Here is a 19,214-nt window from a genome sequence, read left to right on the forward strand (position 1 = left end):
TCCTCAAGCACAGTCCCTTTACAGCAGCCTCCGGAATTACAAATTGAATGGATTGAATCTTCTTTGGATCACACACTTTCCAGATATTTGAACTTCCAGAGACCTAATTTTGTCCCTAATATGTCCCTGGCCATGCTTTCTTGTAGTGTTCTTGTTGGTTTTCTTGGGACTAGCCTTCGTTTTAGCAGAGTAATCACCAAAAAGCTGATGAAGATGGAATGAATGTCTCTCCTTGGCTCTGAGAGCTTGAGCTCCCACCTCCAGTCCTCTGTCTTCTCCAACTCTGATCCTGGCTGAGTTTGTCCTAGCTTATATGCTCTATTATAATTAGATCATTTACAGTATACTGAGTATAAACCAATCATTATAATATTAGGGAACCATTATTTGTGGTAAGATTAAATCAATCATACTGAACTAGAGAACTATTAATCACCATGCTAAACTAGATAGCCATTGTCTTATCAATTTCCATGAGTTAGCACCTTGTAAGAATCCTTGTTTCAAGTACAGAGTTCTGGCCCATAACACTTTCTAGCCTTAATTTTCTAGCTCTGATTCTTTGAAGGGACACTCAATTAAAATCAGTTATACTACACAGATAATGAAATCTGTTGTCTACAGTCCTTCCTTACTTTCAGCCAACTCTCCCCATTTTCAAGAAATTTAGTCCCTGGACTGTAAAGTCCGGGCTAGCTCCCTGGAGACCTCAAGAACAGCTAGAGTCAGGATAAGGAAAAGTCCTTGGTCTTCAGGAGGAGAAGTGAAGGGGATGGACAAAGCTGCCAGGAGTTTTGCCAAGGAACTAGAGTTCAGAATCTCCACACTTTTCTCCTCTCTGTCTGCCCATGGCCAAGTGAGTCTGCTTGTCTCACTCCACCCTCCAATCCCTCCTATGATTATCTGTATACACCAAAAGATCGAGCCAGCACGGAATAATGAAAAGGGCCATTTTTCCAAGTATATGCTAATAGAATTATTGTCCAATAAGTAATTAGCCTTAAGTGCTTGGTTGTCTGATTCAAGCATACCTTTTAAGAGTTTCAGCCCTTTACATCAGATCACTGTCCAGTACTCTTCCCCTTGCTTTTTGGAGGATTTCAACCTTCATGCTTATACTTAATCAAACATTTCAACCTCCCAGTTCCTCAATTTCTTAAATCCCATGACCTATATTTCCAGTGAGAAGGGGTGATCCCAACCTGGATCTCAATTCCCCCACAAGTAGGTAACTCATAGGACCCAAATTTCTGTTAATGCTCTGAATGATCATATGGCCTCCTATCCCCAAAGTCATAGCAGTTATACCTTAGCGATTCATATGGTACCTGGGACGTAATGGGTGTTTCCATGAATGGGAAATGTTGTATAAAGAGTAGAAAGAGGACATAGATGGTTAGAAAATTAGTAAGGATATATTGCTGTAGTATGAAAATGGAAATCTAAAAAGTAATTATTTTTAAATGTTAATTTGGCGTTTCAGAAATCAACAGGGGTCCCAGAGTAAATAATTTTAATGATTACAGAATAGAAAAGCAAAAAAACTGACATACTCACAAAACTTGATTTTCAATATTCATTAACTGGTCTTAGGGTGAGAATATCATTCAACATTACCCAAAAACTTAAAACAAAAGGTGTATTTAGAGTAAGAAGAGGCTTAAATCTCATTTTAACAAAGCAGTTAGAGGAATTTTTATTTTTCCTCCTGGGCTCCCAGTTGGCAAATTAGAAAAGCTAAAAGCTTTGTTCAATTTTTAATTGACTAATCCTCCCTAAAGACAATATTTAAAGATTCTCTCAATCCCATCCAAGTCATGCATACTATAGGCAGAGACACATGTTCTGGCTATTTTCTTATAAAATGACTTAACCACTAAAAATAGGATATCATAGGGAGTCATTCATGTGGCAGGCTTGAGGAGAGGCACCCGTGATGTAAGTTATTCTTTATCAAAACTACCCGATAAGTGTGTGGGCTTTGTATAATCTCCTATTTTGTGGCCTATATCCACTTTTCTTCCATCATGGACAGACATAGTGTCTTCATGTTGCCAACAGATGTCCACGATTCTCAATAGAATGTCTCACTTAGTCCTGATTCTCCAGGACTTGATTTTTTTGTTCATTTTCCTTTCCTTATCCAAATAGACACATCATGCATTTCATTGATTCAGGACCCACTTTTCCACTAAGTTAATCCATGTGATTGGAGACTCACAGCTTTATGTATTTATTTCCTCTCTGAGACTTGTACATATGAATAGCAACTTTCTGTAGACAATGCCCAATAGCCAGCAATGTTTTTTTTAAATTTATAATAGCTTTTTATTTTTCAAAATACATACAAAGATATCTTTAAATATTCAACCTTGCAAAGCCTTGTGTTTCATTTTTTTTTTCTCCCTTCCTCCCTTAGATGGCAAACAATCCAACATAAGCTAAACATGTGCGATTTTTTTGAAATATTTTTCCACATTTATCATGCTGAACAAGAAAAATCTGATCAAAAAGGAAAAAAATGAGAGAAAAAATACAAACAATGAAACAACAAAAAAGTGAAAATAATATGTTGTGATTCATTCAGTCCCCATAATTCTCACTGCAGATGGATTTCTCCATCATGAGTTTATTGAAATTGTCCTGAATCATCTCACTGTTGAAAAGCACATCCATCAGAGTTGATCATCGTATAATCTTGTTATAGCTGGCTATAATGTTCTTTTGGTTCTACTCACTTCACTTAGCATCAGTTCATGTAATTCTCTTCAGGCCTTTCTGAAATAACCCAGCTCATCATTTCTTATAGAAAAATCATATTCCATAGCATTCATATGCCATAATTTATTCAGCCTACTGATGGGCATCCATTCCATTTCTAGTTCTTTGCCACTACAAAAGGACCTGCCACCAACATTTTTGCACATGTGGGTTCCTTTCCCTCTTTTAAGATCTCTTTGGGAATATAAGCCCAGTAGAAACACTGCTGGATCCAAGGTGATATACAGTGTGATAGCCCTTTGGGCATAGTTCCAAATTACTGTCCAGAATTGTTGGTACAGTTCACAACTCCACCAACAATGCATTAGTGTAACAGTCTTCCCCAAATCATCGCCAACATTTATCAGATAAAAAGTCTTGTTGGCTTTGGTTGCAGCACTCCTCAACTTCTTGCTGCATTCATTACCTTTATCACCATCACTCCACTCTACCATTATCATTGTCAACTGCATCATCAGCCATCCGTTATCAGTGCCAATCATGATTGGTATATTTCCATTTTCCAGTAGCTGATGCTTATCCAGTGCTTTATAAAGAATGTTATTTATGGGTTTTGTGGAGTTTTTACAGCAATTTGATGACACAGTCAGAATAGGTACCCTTGTCCCTGTCTCTTTACAGATGGGAAAAGTAAGGCACAAAAAGTATGATGCACTTGCCTCAAATCATATGACTATTAAAAAGCAAACAAAATCCCAAGGTTTCCTGATTTAATTCTTAAGCTCTGAATTATGCAATATCTTTTGAGATGACTAGTGTAAATAAGACACTAAGCTGCTAGGGCTAAGAGGAGGTGCAATTTATGATACCTACTCTTAAGGGCTTATTTACATTCTTCTTGAAGAGATAGAATACATACATAAAAATGCAAAATGCCAGCACAAAGGGTTATGGCAAGAATGAACTGACTTACAAAGGGAATCAAGGCAGAAAGAGTTGAAATAAAGCTGTTCTGCTCAAACATGAGGCTATTGGTAAGTGGTCCTAGAGAGGAGCCATTGTGGCTGAGCTGAACTTTAAAATGTAGGGTTCACACCAATGGGAAAAAACACAGGGAGTTCTCCAGAGAGGAAGAATAGCACATGCAAAGGCAAAATCATAGGAACACGCATGTATGAGGAAGAAATTGGTATGAGAAACTGGAGATACTATTATGTCGTTAAATGCTCAAGGTTTTCTGAGCAAGGAGGTTCAAATTCTGAGATACTTACTAGCTGTCTGATCCTGGGAAAATCATTATCCTCTCTCTGGCTCAGTCTCTTCATTTATAAAATATGGATAATAATAGGGTTGTTGTGCAGAACAAATAAGATAACATAAATTGCCTCATTTATCTTAAGTTACTCTACAATTATTGCCATCATCATCATCATCGTGACCACCACCATCATCATCATTTGCAAAGGGAATGCCTTAGGAAGATTAATGAAGTGACCATATAATAATAGGCTTACATGTGGTCAGTGAGTATCAGATGGACAATCAGTAAGATGGCCACTAAAATCGCTTAGATGGGAAATAATGAAAATATATATAAAATCATAAAATTATTAATTGGAATAATTTTAGAATTTATCAAATTTCAAACTATCATTTTTATATGAACACATTGAGGTACAGAAATGAGAAAGAACTTGCCCAAAGTCACAAGTAAAGTTTGATCAATTCTAGAATACAGATACATCAATTCTGACTCTACGGCCCTTGCCACTAAACAACAGTGCTGTGGAAACACTATGTTTTCTTTGCAGAACATGTTGAGTTTGAGGTGATCTGGATATCCAGGTGGAAATATCTGGCAGACATTGGGAGATGGGGTAGAAGAGAGAAGTAAGGATGGAGGCCATCAATTTGGGAGCCCATTACATAGAGCTTGGGGGATGACTGAGATCCTGAGAATGGATATACCTCCACAAAAAGTTAAGATTGGAGGAGAATATATTTGTACATGGAACTTACTTCATATTCAGACACTAATTTGATAATGAATTTCTACTTTAATTGTTATCTCAATCTTTGTATAAAGGTCTAAAACACTATCTTAGTTTATACAACTTTCATACTTCTTGGTAAAAATTAAGCAGCACAGAAAATAAGTCTGTGTGTCATAAATCTTGTGGGATGGAGGAGAGGGAGAGGTGACTGTAAGGAAAGGTGACTTACAGAACTGCAAAGGAAAATAGCCCAGGAACCCTAAAATGACTTCATGTCTTTTGATAGCCCTCATTATACAGGAATGTGATTTTAAAATCCCACACTGCCTCGGGCCAAGGAATAGCCCAGTTTGTTGCGATTCCCAATGAATGACATCAGACCAGTGTAGGTCTCAATGAGAATTGGTTCTGTTGAGACCATGACTCCTTTTCCTCTTCCAGGTTCTGAGGAGGTCTTGTGAGCGTTCTGAACAGCAGGCACAAGTTTAGCTGTAAAGGCAGACATCTGGGGAAACAAAAAAGAAAATCCTCAAGTTGAGAAAGACTAATAGAAATGTTCTTAGTATGTAATAAGAAAGGGTTTGCCCAGGACACCAGAATTCAGAAGGTACTTAGAACACTGAAAGAGTACAGAGAGCATAGCTGCTGCCTAAGATTTCTATGATAATTATCTAATTAAGGAACTAAAATGTGCGTCATTGGACAATCTGAACCGCCAAAGAATGAAGACAGTCTCTCAAGACTTCTTTGGCAACTACATAGTGCTGTGGATAGACATTAGCCCTGAAGTCAGTAAGAACCAAGTTCAAATCTAGCCTTAGAGTCTTACTAGTTGTGTGACCCTGGACAAGTCACTTAACTCCTATTTGTCTCAGTTTCTCATCTGTAAAATGGTGAAACCCTGAAGAAAAAAATGGTAAGTCACTCCAGTATCTTTGTCAAGAAAACTCCATGGAAAAATTCATAGATCTTGAAGAGTTTGATTAGATTGGCTACTAGAACATTTACCCTGCTTTAGGAGAGTAGAAACAATAGTTTAGGATTTGGTTAGTACAAACAATTTATTAAAATAGGAAGCACACAATAGTCTGCCTAGTTGCTGAAACCCAGATGAACCCATCCCCTTGTCCCCACCTCTCCTGTAACAACTTCTCCACAGGTGATACCAGGTTTAGCTGGAAAGCCCAGTGATCTCTGGCTCCTAGCAAGACATCTTACTGGTGTCTGCGTTCCCTGGGATCTCTTATTCTATCCAATTCAATTTAGCTTAAAAAGACAACTTGAGGCCATTTGCTGTGCCTATTCTTTCAAAGTTCATTTGTGATGTTCATCTCACTTGTTAAATTTGCAAATTCTGCCACAAATCTATCCCACCCCATATCTGCCCATCTCAGTATTATTGTTTTTATTATTAATTTAATGGAATAAAAGAAGCAGTTCCATAACAGCAGCAGCAGAAGCAGAAACAGAAGAAGAAAATGATGATGATGATTGTACACAAAATTGTAAATCTATTATGTACAATTTGCAATTTCTTTTAAATATATTTAATTTCTTTTTTCCTCATTTTTCCTTCCCTCCTTCCCCCTCCCACCCATTATATCCATTAGATGCAAACATGTGTGTGTATAAAACTATTCTATACATACTTCTATTTGTCAGTTCTTTCTCTGAATGTAGATAACACCTCTCTATTTCCTTTCTACTTAATTCCAGGATTTATAACAGTCAAAATGACTTAGATGCTCAAAAAGAAATTACAACAATATTGTTTACTGTATACAATGTTCTCTTGGTTCTGATCATTTTACTCTTCATTATTTTGAGCAAGTCTATCCAGATTTTTTTAAGGTCAGTGAGCCCATTATTCCTTACAACACAACCATTTTCCATCACAATCAAATACCATGACTTGCTCAGTCATTTAAATTGCCAGCAAGTGAGCAGCACTTTGCTGCTTCTATGAACTCATGCATCTCATTGTCTCCAAAGTAACCAAGAAGATATCACTCAAGGTAGAGATACTATTGGACAGTAGGAAGTGGATGGTGATCTGAACAAAGAGCTTTGATTTCTGGTTCTGATCCTATTGCTTGTTAGATATGGGATCTTGTAGCTGTATAAATATGTCTATGAGTGTGTGTGCATATGTTGGATTTAACATATATTTTATTATATATATTCATTCATTATATTCAACATGTATTGGACTACCTGACATCTGGGGGGGGGGGGGGGGGATAGAGGGAAGGAGGGGAAAATTTGGAACAGAAGGCTTTGCAAAGCTCAATGTTGAAAAATTACCCATGCATATATTTTGTAAATAAAAAGCTTTAATTTAAAAAAAATGTGGGATCTTGAACAGACTGATCAACCTTTTTGTGCCGCAATTTCCTCATCTCTAAAATGGGGATCATGAGCCCTGCTCAACTGATCATGAAGTATTCTAATACAGATCACATAGGATAATAAATGTGAAGCTACAAAACATGTACAAGGCTTTAAAAACACATTTGCTTGTGGCTGGGGTTATAGCTTAGTTCTCTCCTTCTGGATGATTGTATTTCGTGTTCTTATTTTTACTCATTATTCCTATGCTTACACATTGACTGAGCTAATGCAACTTGATAGGTAAGTCCTAAAAGGCTTCATCCTTCAGTCAGTTAAGATCCTTTTGATAATTTAATTAATTAAAATATTCAATTAGCACCAAATCCTAATTAAAACATTAAAAAAAAAACCAACAGTCGCGTGACAGGTACTCTGCTAAGCCTAGAAATCCAAACAAAAGCAAAATCCTAAACCAGTAACTAAGCTGATGTTAAAGACAGTGTTTAAGACAGAGACAACATGCAGACAAGATTTCTAGAAGATCAATTAGTGATTCTTAACAAGAGGAAGCACTAACAGTGGAGGAAAGGAATTGGGGAAGTCTAGTACCAGATGGGATTTATGACTTGAGTAGAGTCTTTCTGATGGAAAAACCAGGAGGTCGATGTCACTTGATTGGAGAGTATATGAGGGGAATTAAGGTATATGAAGACTGGAAAGGTTGGAGAGAGAACATTATGAAGGTCTTTGAATATTAAATAGATGATTTTGTATTAATTCTGGAAGTGAGAGATTATCTTTTTTTTTTTCTTATAGTATCTGGATTTGATGCCCGGAACATAATAGATTCATAATAAGTGCTTGCATTGATGACTGACTGGAATGACATCCCCAAAATAGTGTGAGCACTGGTAATTCCTCCAGATTCTCTACCCAAAACTCTCGAGATGCTATTATTCTTTATTAATATGCCTTGGCAAAGCCTTTCTGTCACTCATGGGACATTCTTCCATTTGATATCAATAGTAAATTTTCAGCCCAATAGTATTCAGAAGTCAAGAATCAGAGAATCTCAGAGTTGATTTCTCTCTGCCACATCTGTGACAGTATTTTAAGACTTTCCTTTCACTGGCAAAGATGTTAGATTAGCAAATTTTAAAATTCCCTCCGTATTCAAGAAAGACCAGGTAGAATAATGGAAAGAACATTTGATCTGTAACCAGCAATCTAGATTCAAATCCTATGTGAATTTGGGTATTCCCTTCTCTGGGTCCAGTATCTTTCTAAATAATACAAAAGAGATGAATGGGATGACCTCAAGGGTCCCGTTCAGTTATAAATCTATCTTTCTAAGATCGGAATCTTTCTGATGTATATAGCATTTCAACAACAGGCTCCAACTATGAGGAACACAAGAGTTGAGTGGTTGTGTAATGATGCTGGAATAATAAACTTAAGAAAGAGTGAGAAGTGAAAAGAGGAAAAAAAGAAGAAAAAAAGAGATAGTTATAGAGAAGCACATTGGGAATAAACTCTTTCTTATAATGAGCTCTCAGTATTTTTTCTTCAGCAACAGTCTCCATAACCTGGATTAAATTGTGGGTAACAGTTCATTCAGAGTTCATTCAAGCTTAACAAGCACTCTCTAAAAAGACCCATTGTTCTGTCCAACCACCCAGAAAGAAGCTGGTTCTGGCTTTCAGGGCTGAACCAGAAGTGTGAGTGTCTGATGAATCAGAGAGCTCCAGGTGGATCCATCTTGTGACCCTTGCCACAGTCCAAATTTTCATCCAGATTAAGTTTTGGCTCTGGTATTTTGTCCTCAACTGATTTATTACTATCCCCTGTTATTATCTGGGTATTATCATGAGTCACAATATTCAGAATTTGAAAAATCACTGAGATGCTTTTGACTCAACTCCTTTTTTTCTTTTCTGTGAGTCTTATCCCAAGGGAGAGACGCCCTCGATCAATCACTCAGCAAGTGTTTAGTAATCATCTACTTTGTGCTAAGCACTTTGTGAGATTCTGGGGATAATAATATATAAATAAGGAATCTCTTGCCATTAAGAAGATTACCTCCTAATGGGTAAGACAATAATATATGTGTGTATAAAGAGTAAATGTAAACATAATCAATAAAACAAAAGTAGATAGATAAAAGGCAGTTGTGAGGAAAGGGCACTGATAGTTTGGGGCAGATCATGATAGATTTTATGTAAAAGATGTTAGCTAATTTAGGTCTTGAAGGAAGAAAGGGAATTGATCAATTGTAGGTGAGAATAGAGTGTAATAAGAATTGGAAACATATCTTGGATCCTGTTATTTTCAGAAACTGGGAGTGTGTTCATGGTGGTAAGATTTGCTCGCCATTAAGAGGAGTTTTCACAGCAGAAGAAGTCAAGATGAGTCTCCAGCCCTGCCCCCTCCCTGGTCCCATTCTAGGACAGATCTACACTCTGAGTGGCTGGCAGGAAGCTATCTTGTCCCAAAGCCAACGGAAACCAGTGATGCTCATGTGGGCTGGGGGAATCCTCTGAGCGAAATATTTGTGGTACACAGACTACAGAATGACTTCCTGTCTGCCAGCCACAACTCAGCTTGCCAGTCTAAGAAATCCTTCTATTTGGAATGCCAGATGAAGTGTGTTTTTGTTTTAGCATCCTAGAAGTATAGATGTAGAAATGAAAGGGATCTGGGATTCAGCTAATCTGACTCTCAATTTATTGAAGAGTAAACTGAGGTGCAAGGATGCTCAGTGGCTTGGCCAAGCTTCTATAGGTAATAAGGGACAGAATTGGGTTATTTGATGCTATTTCTTCTGACTCCAAAGCCAATATCTCCATTTATATTACAGTACATTGTCCTTCAGTTATACTACTGTTTGTGGTATCCTATAAAGAGTGCCTCCACAAAGTCTCATGCAGAGTTGTCCCTCACTTATCCTTACCTGAATAGTATGAGATAATTGGCGAAGTGATGGATCAGGAGTGAGGAACATGTGGGTTTCAATACTTCCTGACACATACAAACAATGAGCATGAGCATTTCACTTCAGATCTCTAAGACTGGGTCCTCCTATGTAAAATTAAACTAGATGGCCTCTGAGGGCCCTTCCAGTTCTAAATCTGTGATGCTAAGAATGACAGGATGAGAAGGATATAACCATATGATTTGCAAAAATTATAGAACCAATGGGGAAAATCCCATATAGGTTGTTTTCATACTTAAAATGTTTAGTGAAAACATAAATGAATTAAGGAATAATTGAGTGAATGACTCATGGAATAAGAATAAAATCAGAGATGAAATGGTCCAACATGGGATAGAGTGGCTGGGAGCAGGGATAGCTGAAGAATTTGTAAAGGTTATCCAAAGTAAATGATCTTGCAGGGTGATTTCTGAAAAGCCTAGAGAAACTTACAGGAGCTGATGCTGAATGAAATGAGTAGAACCAAGAGAACATTGTATACAGCAACAACTAGATTATGTAACGATCCACTCTGACAGATGTGGCTCTTTTCAAAAATTCAGGCCAATTCCAATAGCCTTGTGATGAAGAGACATTTGCAACCAGAGAAAGGATTGTAGGGACTGAATGTGGATCGCAATATAGTGTTTTCATCTTTTTGTTGTTGTTTGCTTGCTTTTTGTTTTCTTTTTTTTCCTTTTTGATTTGACTTTTTTGTGCAGCATGCTAAATGTGGAAATATGTATAAAAGAATCATACACTTGACATATATTGGATTACTTGTTGTCTAAGGGAGAGGGGGGAGAGGAAGAAGAATTCAGAGCACAAGATTTTGCAAGGATAATGGTTGAAAACCATCTTTGCATATATTTTGAAAATAAAAAGCTCTTTTTTAAAAATCACTCTTGAAAAAAGAAAAAAAAATAGTGAATGATTCTCTCTCAGAAGATGGGTGCATCAAACTCCACGTGCAGACCTCACTAGGCACCAAATAATTGCATTCACAAGGAGGACCTAACTCCTCAGAACAGAATGTGCTTATGTGAATATTTAGTCTTGATCCAGAAGTAAAGGCATGTTGACTTGGATATGTAATGAGGTGAATGTAGAAAGTTGATTAAGTGGGGGCAAAATTTGGGGCTGGATCTAAAATCATACAAATTTCCAATATTATTCTCACTACTTGACATTTATTTATTTTATTTTATTCCTGCAAGGTGTTATGAAAAACTATTCTGCATGCTAAAGGCAGTGGTATAATATTATTGTTAACTGTAGAAGAGAGAGATGGAGAGACTTAGTGGACAAAGAACTGGCATTTAAGTCAGGAAGACTTGGGTTCATTTAGGGGCCTCTATATCTATATGAGTATGGGTGTATAAGTTAACTTTTCAGTTTCCTGAGAAGCTCTTGAAGACCTTAACTTGCAGAGAAAATTGATTCTAGGTCTGTCCTAGAATGGGAGCAGGGAGGAGGCAGGGCTGGAGACTCATCTTGACTTCTTCTGCGAAAACTCCTCTTAATGGCAAGCAAATCTCACCACCATGAACATACTCCCATTGTCAGCTGTGTGAGATAATGCTGATTGGTGAAGGGAGTTTCCTTTATTAGTGATATTAGAGTCACAGATCTTTCAAAGAAGGCAGAAGGTCACAAGTTCTTTGGAGGCAAAATATGATGAAAATTAATGATTAACACCTGAATCAATCTCACAGTTTCAAGTCTCTTCCCTCTCTACTCCAGCCTCCATTCAACTACCAAAGGAATTTCTCTCAAGTGTAAGTATGACCATGTTACTTCTCTATTAAATAAACTCCAGGAGTGCCTGTTTAGCTCTGAGATCAAATGACATTCCTTGAGAGTCCTTTAAGAGCTGCCAGAAATGGGTCAAGTGAACAACAACAAAAAGATCAGATAGTTGATTATCAATAATTGTTTAGTTTCCACTGAGAAAAACAGTGGTCCAATGGAAAGTGGTCCAGTAGGCAGAAGCCTTCCTCTGTAAAGTTACTTAGTTCTTATGTTCTCTGTATATTGCATATACCTATTTATGTCGATGTTATCTCCTATTCAAATATAAACTCTTTGAAGGCTGATTTTCTGTTTTTCTCCAGGAACTAGCATAGTACTAAAAAAAAAGTACTCAAAAATTATTAAGTTTGATAACTAACTCATTATCAATTAATCTAACAAGTGGACAACTGATTTTCTCAAGCAATGAATATTTCCTTCAATGAAAGCATAGTCCCAAGATCTGAGAACAAAAACATCAAGGTCAGATGCTGCATTGACAATTAATTATTTGACTTGAAAAGGCTACAAGCCCAGACTAAAATCAAAGGAGAATGGTGCATGATTTTTTATTTGCAGAGAACTGTGCACTCAATGCGGTCTCTGAGGCTGAGATGCAACCAAATATGAACCGATGCTCTGCTGTTTGGACTTAAGTTGGTCTAAGAAGAAACACCAAGAAAACAGAAGTTCTCCACAAGCCAGCACTACATCATCCATAGGTGGAAACATCCACTACAGCACATGGAGAAATTTTGGATAAGTTTAATTACTCTGGCAATATTCTTTCTAGAGATACCTATGTAGAGGATGAAGTTGATGGATGTATCACTAGAGCTAGCTTAGTGTTTGGGAGTGTTTTTAGGGAAGTGTGAGAGAGAAGAGTCATTAGACTCCCTACCAAACTACATACTTACAGAGCCATTGTTTTATGCCTGTGAAACCTTGACAGAGTAGCATCACCATGTCAGGAAACTGACATGTCTTAAGGAGATTCTGAAGATAAAATTGCAGAATAAGGCAATGGATACTAAGGTCCTTTCATATGCTAAGTCACTGGCCACTCAAACTCCCCTGCAGAGATCTCAACTCCATTGGGCCGACCATGTTGTTTGAATGTCAAACTTATGCTTGCCTAAAAGACTGTTTTACAGAGAACTCACACCAGGAAAGCTCTCACGTGGTGATGATAAGAAGTAATATAAATACATGCTCAAAGTCTCTCAGAAGAACTTTAATATTGATTTAGGGACATGGGAAACACCAGCATAGGGTTGTCCATCATAGCATGCCATACCAAAGCAAGTTCTGTGCTCTACGAGCAAAGCAGAATCACCGATGCTCAAAAGAAATGTGAGATGCACAAATTTAGAGCCATCTCCCCTCCAAATGATCATCTGGATTCTTTGTGACTGAGATGTGGTAGAGCCTTCTGAGCTCATATTGGTCTGATCAACCTTAGCTGGACACATTGCCCCTTGAACCCAATATAGTGATGTCATTTTGGTTTTCTTTAAGCATGGAGGACAACGAACCATTCTCAGATTCTGATCCCTCTCAGTTTTCTAAGTCAAAAGAGTAATGGTTTCAATAGAGAGCAGGGATAGATATACATATAGATATCTATATGTATTTATCTATACATATTTATACATGTATATATGAAAAAGTATATATATACTTATTTAAATATATATGGATTTGAACACATATTTGTATGTCTAAATGTGTATCTGTATACATCTATATCTCCCTCTTTATATATGTATATATATATATATATACACATTTATACATACATATATGTGTACATATACACACCCAGCATACACACACACATACATACATATATATATATATATATATATATATATATATATATATATAAACTTATATAAATGTTTGTATTTTTATTTGAACACACACACACACAAATGAAAAGGGGCAGCTAGCTGGCACAGGGCACAGAATATTGGGCCTGGAGTCAAGAAGAATCTGAGTTCAAATTTCATCTCGGATACTTCCTAGCTGTCTGACTCTAAGGAATTTACTAAATCAATTGACTTAGTTTCTAATCTGTAAAACGAGGAAAAAATGGCAAATCACTCCAATATCTTTGTTAAGACAATCCCAAAGGAAGTCATGGAGTTGCGTACAGGTGAAACTGATATAAGATATAAGAAAATATAACAATATAAGGACATAAGAAAAATGTCACATTTTATTTCTCTCTATAAATTTTTATTCTCTTTTCAAGAGACACATGGCTCTATAGAGTGTTTTGTGTTTTTATATACATGTTTCTATATATTATATATGATGCAGACACATATGTGCATATGCACATATAAATACATGTACCATGGGGTTTTCTGGACAAAGACATTGTGGTGGTTTACCTATTTCTTCTCTGCCTCATTTTATAGATGAGGAAGCTGAGACCAAAAAAAAAAAAAAAAAAAAAAAGGATAAGATGACTTGACCAATCTCAGGCCAGATTTGAATTCACAAAAATGAGTTTTCCTGACGCTATATGCAATGTGCTATCTACTGAACCATCCAGCTGCTCAGCTCCATTTATCTAAATATATCTCTCTATATAGATATATGTAGATGAAGAGAAGGAAACACTTGGAATTTTTGAGGAGCAAAATATGATGTCAAATTCATTCAACTGAAGACCTGTAAGAATCTGTAGTTTCCCCTAAAATTTAGGCTTCATTATAATGTGCCATCATCTCGGAATGGGAGATCAAAAAAGGAGATACACTTTCTCCTGCATCAACTTTGACACTTCCTCAGGGGTCAAATATGTTTAATTTTGAGCAATTCCTGTTTGCTGCTTATGCAAAAGGAAGCCAATGGGAAGGAGAAGAGAAGGGGCTCGTGTGGATTGTGAAGAGGGGACACAAAAGCTCTCATTTGGAGAATTTCAGGCAGCTGCACTCAGTCTGGGTGACAGGAAAGTCATGTAACCTGACATTAATGCCACTAGCTGCATATTTGTCTGAAATCCTGCCCCTTCCCCTCTTTCAACAAAAGAGGATCAAGTTATAACAACTCCGGCTGCATGCAAGCTGCTGGGTGGTTTGGGCCTTTTGTTTCTGTACGTCTCCCGTCCATAACCTCCATTGTTGCTGGGCCCTCCACAGGGGCTCACTTCAAATGCCAACAAAGCTTCGAACACACCGTCTCCCCTTTCACAGGCAAAGCCACCCCTTGCTTCCTGTTGACACAGGGTGACAAGAACAGGTTTTATGCCCAGGGGTCCAAATTCCCTTGTTGGGTGAGTCCTTCCAACCCTCTGGCCACAGGCTGCTGCCACGTGCAGGTTGCACAATAGGAAACATTACCAGAACCTGTATCTCCAATGAGTCAGGCCTTCACAGTCTAGACTTGAATACCTCTCATTCCCTGTGTGATTATTTTCTGTGATTTTTGATTGTAGAAAGGGGGACCTTTAGGCACATGGGCCAAAGAAGAGAAGATATGGCAGGAAGGAAAGTGAGTGCTTTGGAATCTGAATTTAAATTGAAAATTAATGTGGTATTATAGAGAGAGCACATAGCTTTAGAATCAGAACCATACTTCTACTCTCCCATCTGAAAAATGGGAATGGTGACATTTGTACTATGTACCTCAAAGGGTTACAGTGAGGATCCATGGGAAATATGGAAGTGAAGAATGACATTTCCTCCAGATGTGGGATTACATAGGGGTGGGAGAACACCTGTAATAGAAAGTGCTTTCACCAAAGCAGATCATCAGCATTATCAGTAACATCAATGGAGTGTTTCTTGGAGAGCTTCTAGGGTTTGGAAAACCTAAGTAAATTATTAATGGTCATTTAGCTAGCATGTATCAAAAGCAGAAATTTTTGAACCCAGGTCTTCTTGATTTCAATGGACAGATAAGGTTTGATGCATCCCATACTCATTCATCACATCCCTCTCCCATGAAAAGTCTTTAGAAGTGCATCAAATAAGCTAAAAAGAAAATAAGGATCAGAAATATTTAGGTGCCATTGATCATTTATAATATCCATAAAGAAAGATTAATGGAGAGGGAGTGAAGGAGGGAAGAGGGGAGAGAGAGAGAGAGAGAGAGAGAGAGAGAGAGAGAGAGAGAAAGAGAGAGAGACTGAAACACTAGCCCTGGACATTTTGCTTTGGATGAGTAAGTAGAAGGATAGGTATTTTCATACACTGTTAGGGAAGCTGTGAAATGGCATAACCATTTTTAGAAAATAGTTTGTAATTATGCAAATTAAATGACCAATATGTCCATGCACTTTAAATAAGTGATTCCATTATTATGGTTATATCCCAAGGAAACTATTGCTTAGGGAAAAAAATTCCTCATACACTCCAAAATATTCATTGCAGTATTTTTTTATAGTTGCCCAATGATTGAGAAATAAAAGAAAAAATTGTGTATGTGAATATAACGAAATGTTATTGTGCTTAAAATCCATGTGATAAATACAGAGAAGCCTAAAAAGATTTGAGTTGATGCAGAGTACAAGAAACAGAACCAAGAAAACAATATACACAATAGTTACAATTGTGTAAACAAAAAGAGAAATATGCTAGCAAATCAAAAGTAAATGTAACAAAAGTGTAGAAATCAAACAGGCAAGATAAGAAATCATTGACTTACCCCTTTGTGGGGGTAGAAGGTTAAACCGGAGCAGATATTTTTGAATTTTTTGAATGTACTGATCAGTTCTAACTGTTTTTTTCCCTCTCTAAACAAATATTTTCCATAAAGGAAAATTCTCTGAAGGGGGAAAAGTGGGATATGTGTTGAAATAAGTATGTTGATGTAAAAAACAGAAAATATTCATAAAATATTTTTAAAAGTACAGAGATCAGGTTAAGTATTTATGATCCAATTCAACTCTTAATTCCACTGTTGGGGAAACTGAGACTCACATAAAAGAAAGAGTATCTCTAAGGTCAAACAGGCATTAAGTAGCACATTGAAGGTAGAATAAGCTAAATAATCTGAGTGTATTCCTTAATCATCTACTGTTTCTAGCATCCGTATCTTTAGATATGTGTGGGTTTGGAGATTGTCTTTCCCAAGGGAATCATCCAAAGTCATACCTACCTTGCAAATTTCTTTGAATTTTTCACTGCTATTCTTCATGGGATGCTCTGTAAAAGTAGCATAAGGAACTTTTGTGGACCAAGGATTCCAGCGGGACCAGAGGGACTGATCCTCACTCTTTCCCCAAAAGATGCGGATGCCTTCTCCCTGCCTCCTGAAAAATGAATGGTTCAGCATTAGATTTAGAAGGATACAAGCAAAGGAAGATGTTTCAAAGTGAAGTTTCTATGACTTAAGTGCCCTTGGTTAGGGATAAATTCCTCCAGTTACAAATAATAATTCTGTCGATATTTATATAATAACATTTGTAAAGGAATTGATGGACATTGTCTCATCCAGTCTTGCAAAGTTAAGTGCTATCACAGCCCCCATTTACCAGTAAGAAAATCAAACTGAAAGAGATTCAGCTACTTCTCCAGGGTTACATAGTGAGGAAGTATCAAAAGCAAGATTCAAACTCAAATGTCTGACTTTAAGTCCAGTCATCTGTCCATGACATTGCCAACTTCTACCCTTTTCACCAAAACAAACAAATGAAGGAACAACTAAATGAATGAATAAATGAATAAAAAAAACATTTTCCAACCTAGAAACATTTTGTTAAAAGCACAAATGACATCAAGAACAAGCTCTTGTTGAATTTAATCTTCTTACAATCTTAGAAATGGAATATTCCCAATGTGAATTTAAGAAATGTCCCTGAATTTGGAATACTGATACACATCTATAAACTCAGGTCAAGGAGAAATAGAGTCAAACAAAGCTAACCCTGAACTAAACACTTTGAGTGGTTTCAAATAAATATTGAATGAGTTTTTCTTGCAAGACAACTCTCATTAAATAGCTAGCCCAATACAAGTATGTGCCTTTTACATACAGGGAAACTGATGCACAGGGAAATGAAGTGCTTGGTTAAGAGTCACACAGGTAGTTGGCAGCAGTTTGAATATAGTGCTGCCTTCAAATATGGGGATTTTTCCATGGCATGAGTTTTCTTTTTTTATGATCTTCTATTATTCTATGTGTATTGTCCCCAATGCAAGAATGAACGTCTTTACTTAAGTCGTTCATTCTAAGTAATATTTATTAGAAGCATGCTATTCACAAGGTCAAAGGAGCCAAATGAACAGAATAGAAAAGTATGGTTATTGGTGAATGATCCTAGACCAAATGTTCAAAAATACTTAGAATCCTTCCAAACCCTTGGGAAGATTGGGAAGCAGGATCAGTGGGGTCTGGTACAAAAGAATCCAGCTTTCTTCCTTCTTTCTTTGTAATCCTTCAGTCACTGTAAATAAGTTCTGAGACAAGCCTGGCTCCTACAAAGGAAGAATGAAGAAACTGGGAATGTTTTACTTGGAGACAAAATGATTTAGATGAAGTGCCTCCAAATATGTGGAGGCTGTCTTGAGAAGATATTAGATCCATTCTATTTAGTCACAGGATACAGAACTGGTGTTAGTGGGCAGAAGTTACAAAGATCTGAGTCAAATTTAAGGACCCTTTTCTCCACAATTACAATGGAGATTTCGAAAGATGAGTGGACAGCTTCAGGGTAGGAGTGTGAAGAAATGCATTGTTTTAGGACAAGTTGTATGAAGACAGAAGACACAGATTCAAAACTTGGCTTTTTGCCATGACTTTGGGCAAATCCTACCTCTGGTCATCAGTTTTCTCAGTTTCCTCATTCTGCTAACGAGGCATCGATGATTTCTTCTCAGTTCTACTTCTGTTAATGCAATCATTCAAGTTGCTATTAGATGTCCAACCACTTCTCAGGAGTAGTTGAGAAGGAAATCCAGTTCATATTGACCTAAAAGTCCCTTCCAACTCTGAGATATTGGTTCCACACGATCTCCTGGTGTACAAAGTTTATGATCAACTCAGTCTTAGGACTAGTTCCACAGTGATTTTTAATGTCTATTTCAGGAAAGGGAATGGAATTGTATTATTGCAACAGATATTTGAAGTAGAATATAGTGGATCAAAAGCCTGCCCTGAAGGAAGGAAGATTTGGCTTCCAGTGTTATCTCTAACACATTCTGATAATGTGATGCCAGACAAGTCACTGACACTTTCACTGAGAGATGATGGGGACTAAAAAGATAAATTTGTGACCAACAACATTTCCCACATTTTCTAAGAGCAAGATATTCTTGGATTTGCTGCAGCTGTTATATGCAAAGTGCTTTGTCTTTTTTTCTGCCCCAGATACTATTCAAAATCCATTTCTATTCTTGATGGATGCGATTGGCCTGGTCTTTCCACTTTTGGCATTCCCCATTGCCTACAGA

General features: G+C 37.1%; 1 protein-coding gene across 1 annotated transcript in view; it reads right to left on the bottom strand.

The window, feature by feature from the left end:
- Positions 1-3,020: 3,020 nt before the first annotated feature.
- The window catches only part of TPRG1 (tumor protein p63 regulated 1), a 148,141-nt gene continuing 131,947 nt past the window's right edge, over positions 3,021-19,214 (bottom strand). Inside the window, exons 5-6 of the mRNA XM_003766269.2 lie at positions 16,921-17,074; positions 3,021-5,220 (exon numbers count right to left, since the gene is read on the bottom strand). Of these exons, the coding sequence (XP_003766317.1) occupies positions 5,026-5,220; positions 16,921-17,074 (349 nt within the window). The 3' untranslated portion in view covers positions 3,021-5,025. The remainder of the gene's footprint in view (positions 5,221-16,920; positions 17,075-19,214) is intronic.

This window comes from Sarcophilus harrisii, chromosome 3, assembly GCF_902635505.1.
Source record: "Sarcophilus harrisii chromosome 3, mSarHar1.11, whole genome shotgun sequence".
Classification (NCBI taxonomy): Eukaryota; Metazoa; Chordata; class Mammalia; order Dasyuromorphia; family Dasyuridae; genus Sarcophilus; species Sarcophilus harrisii.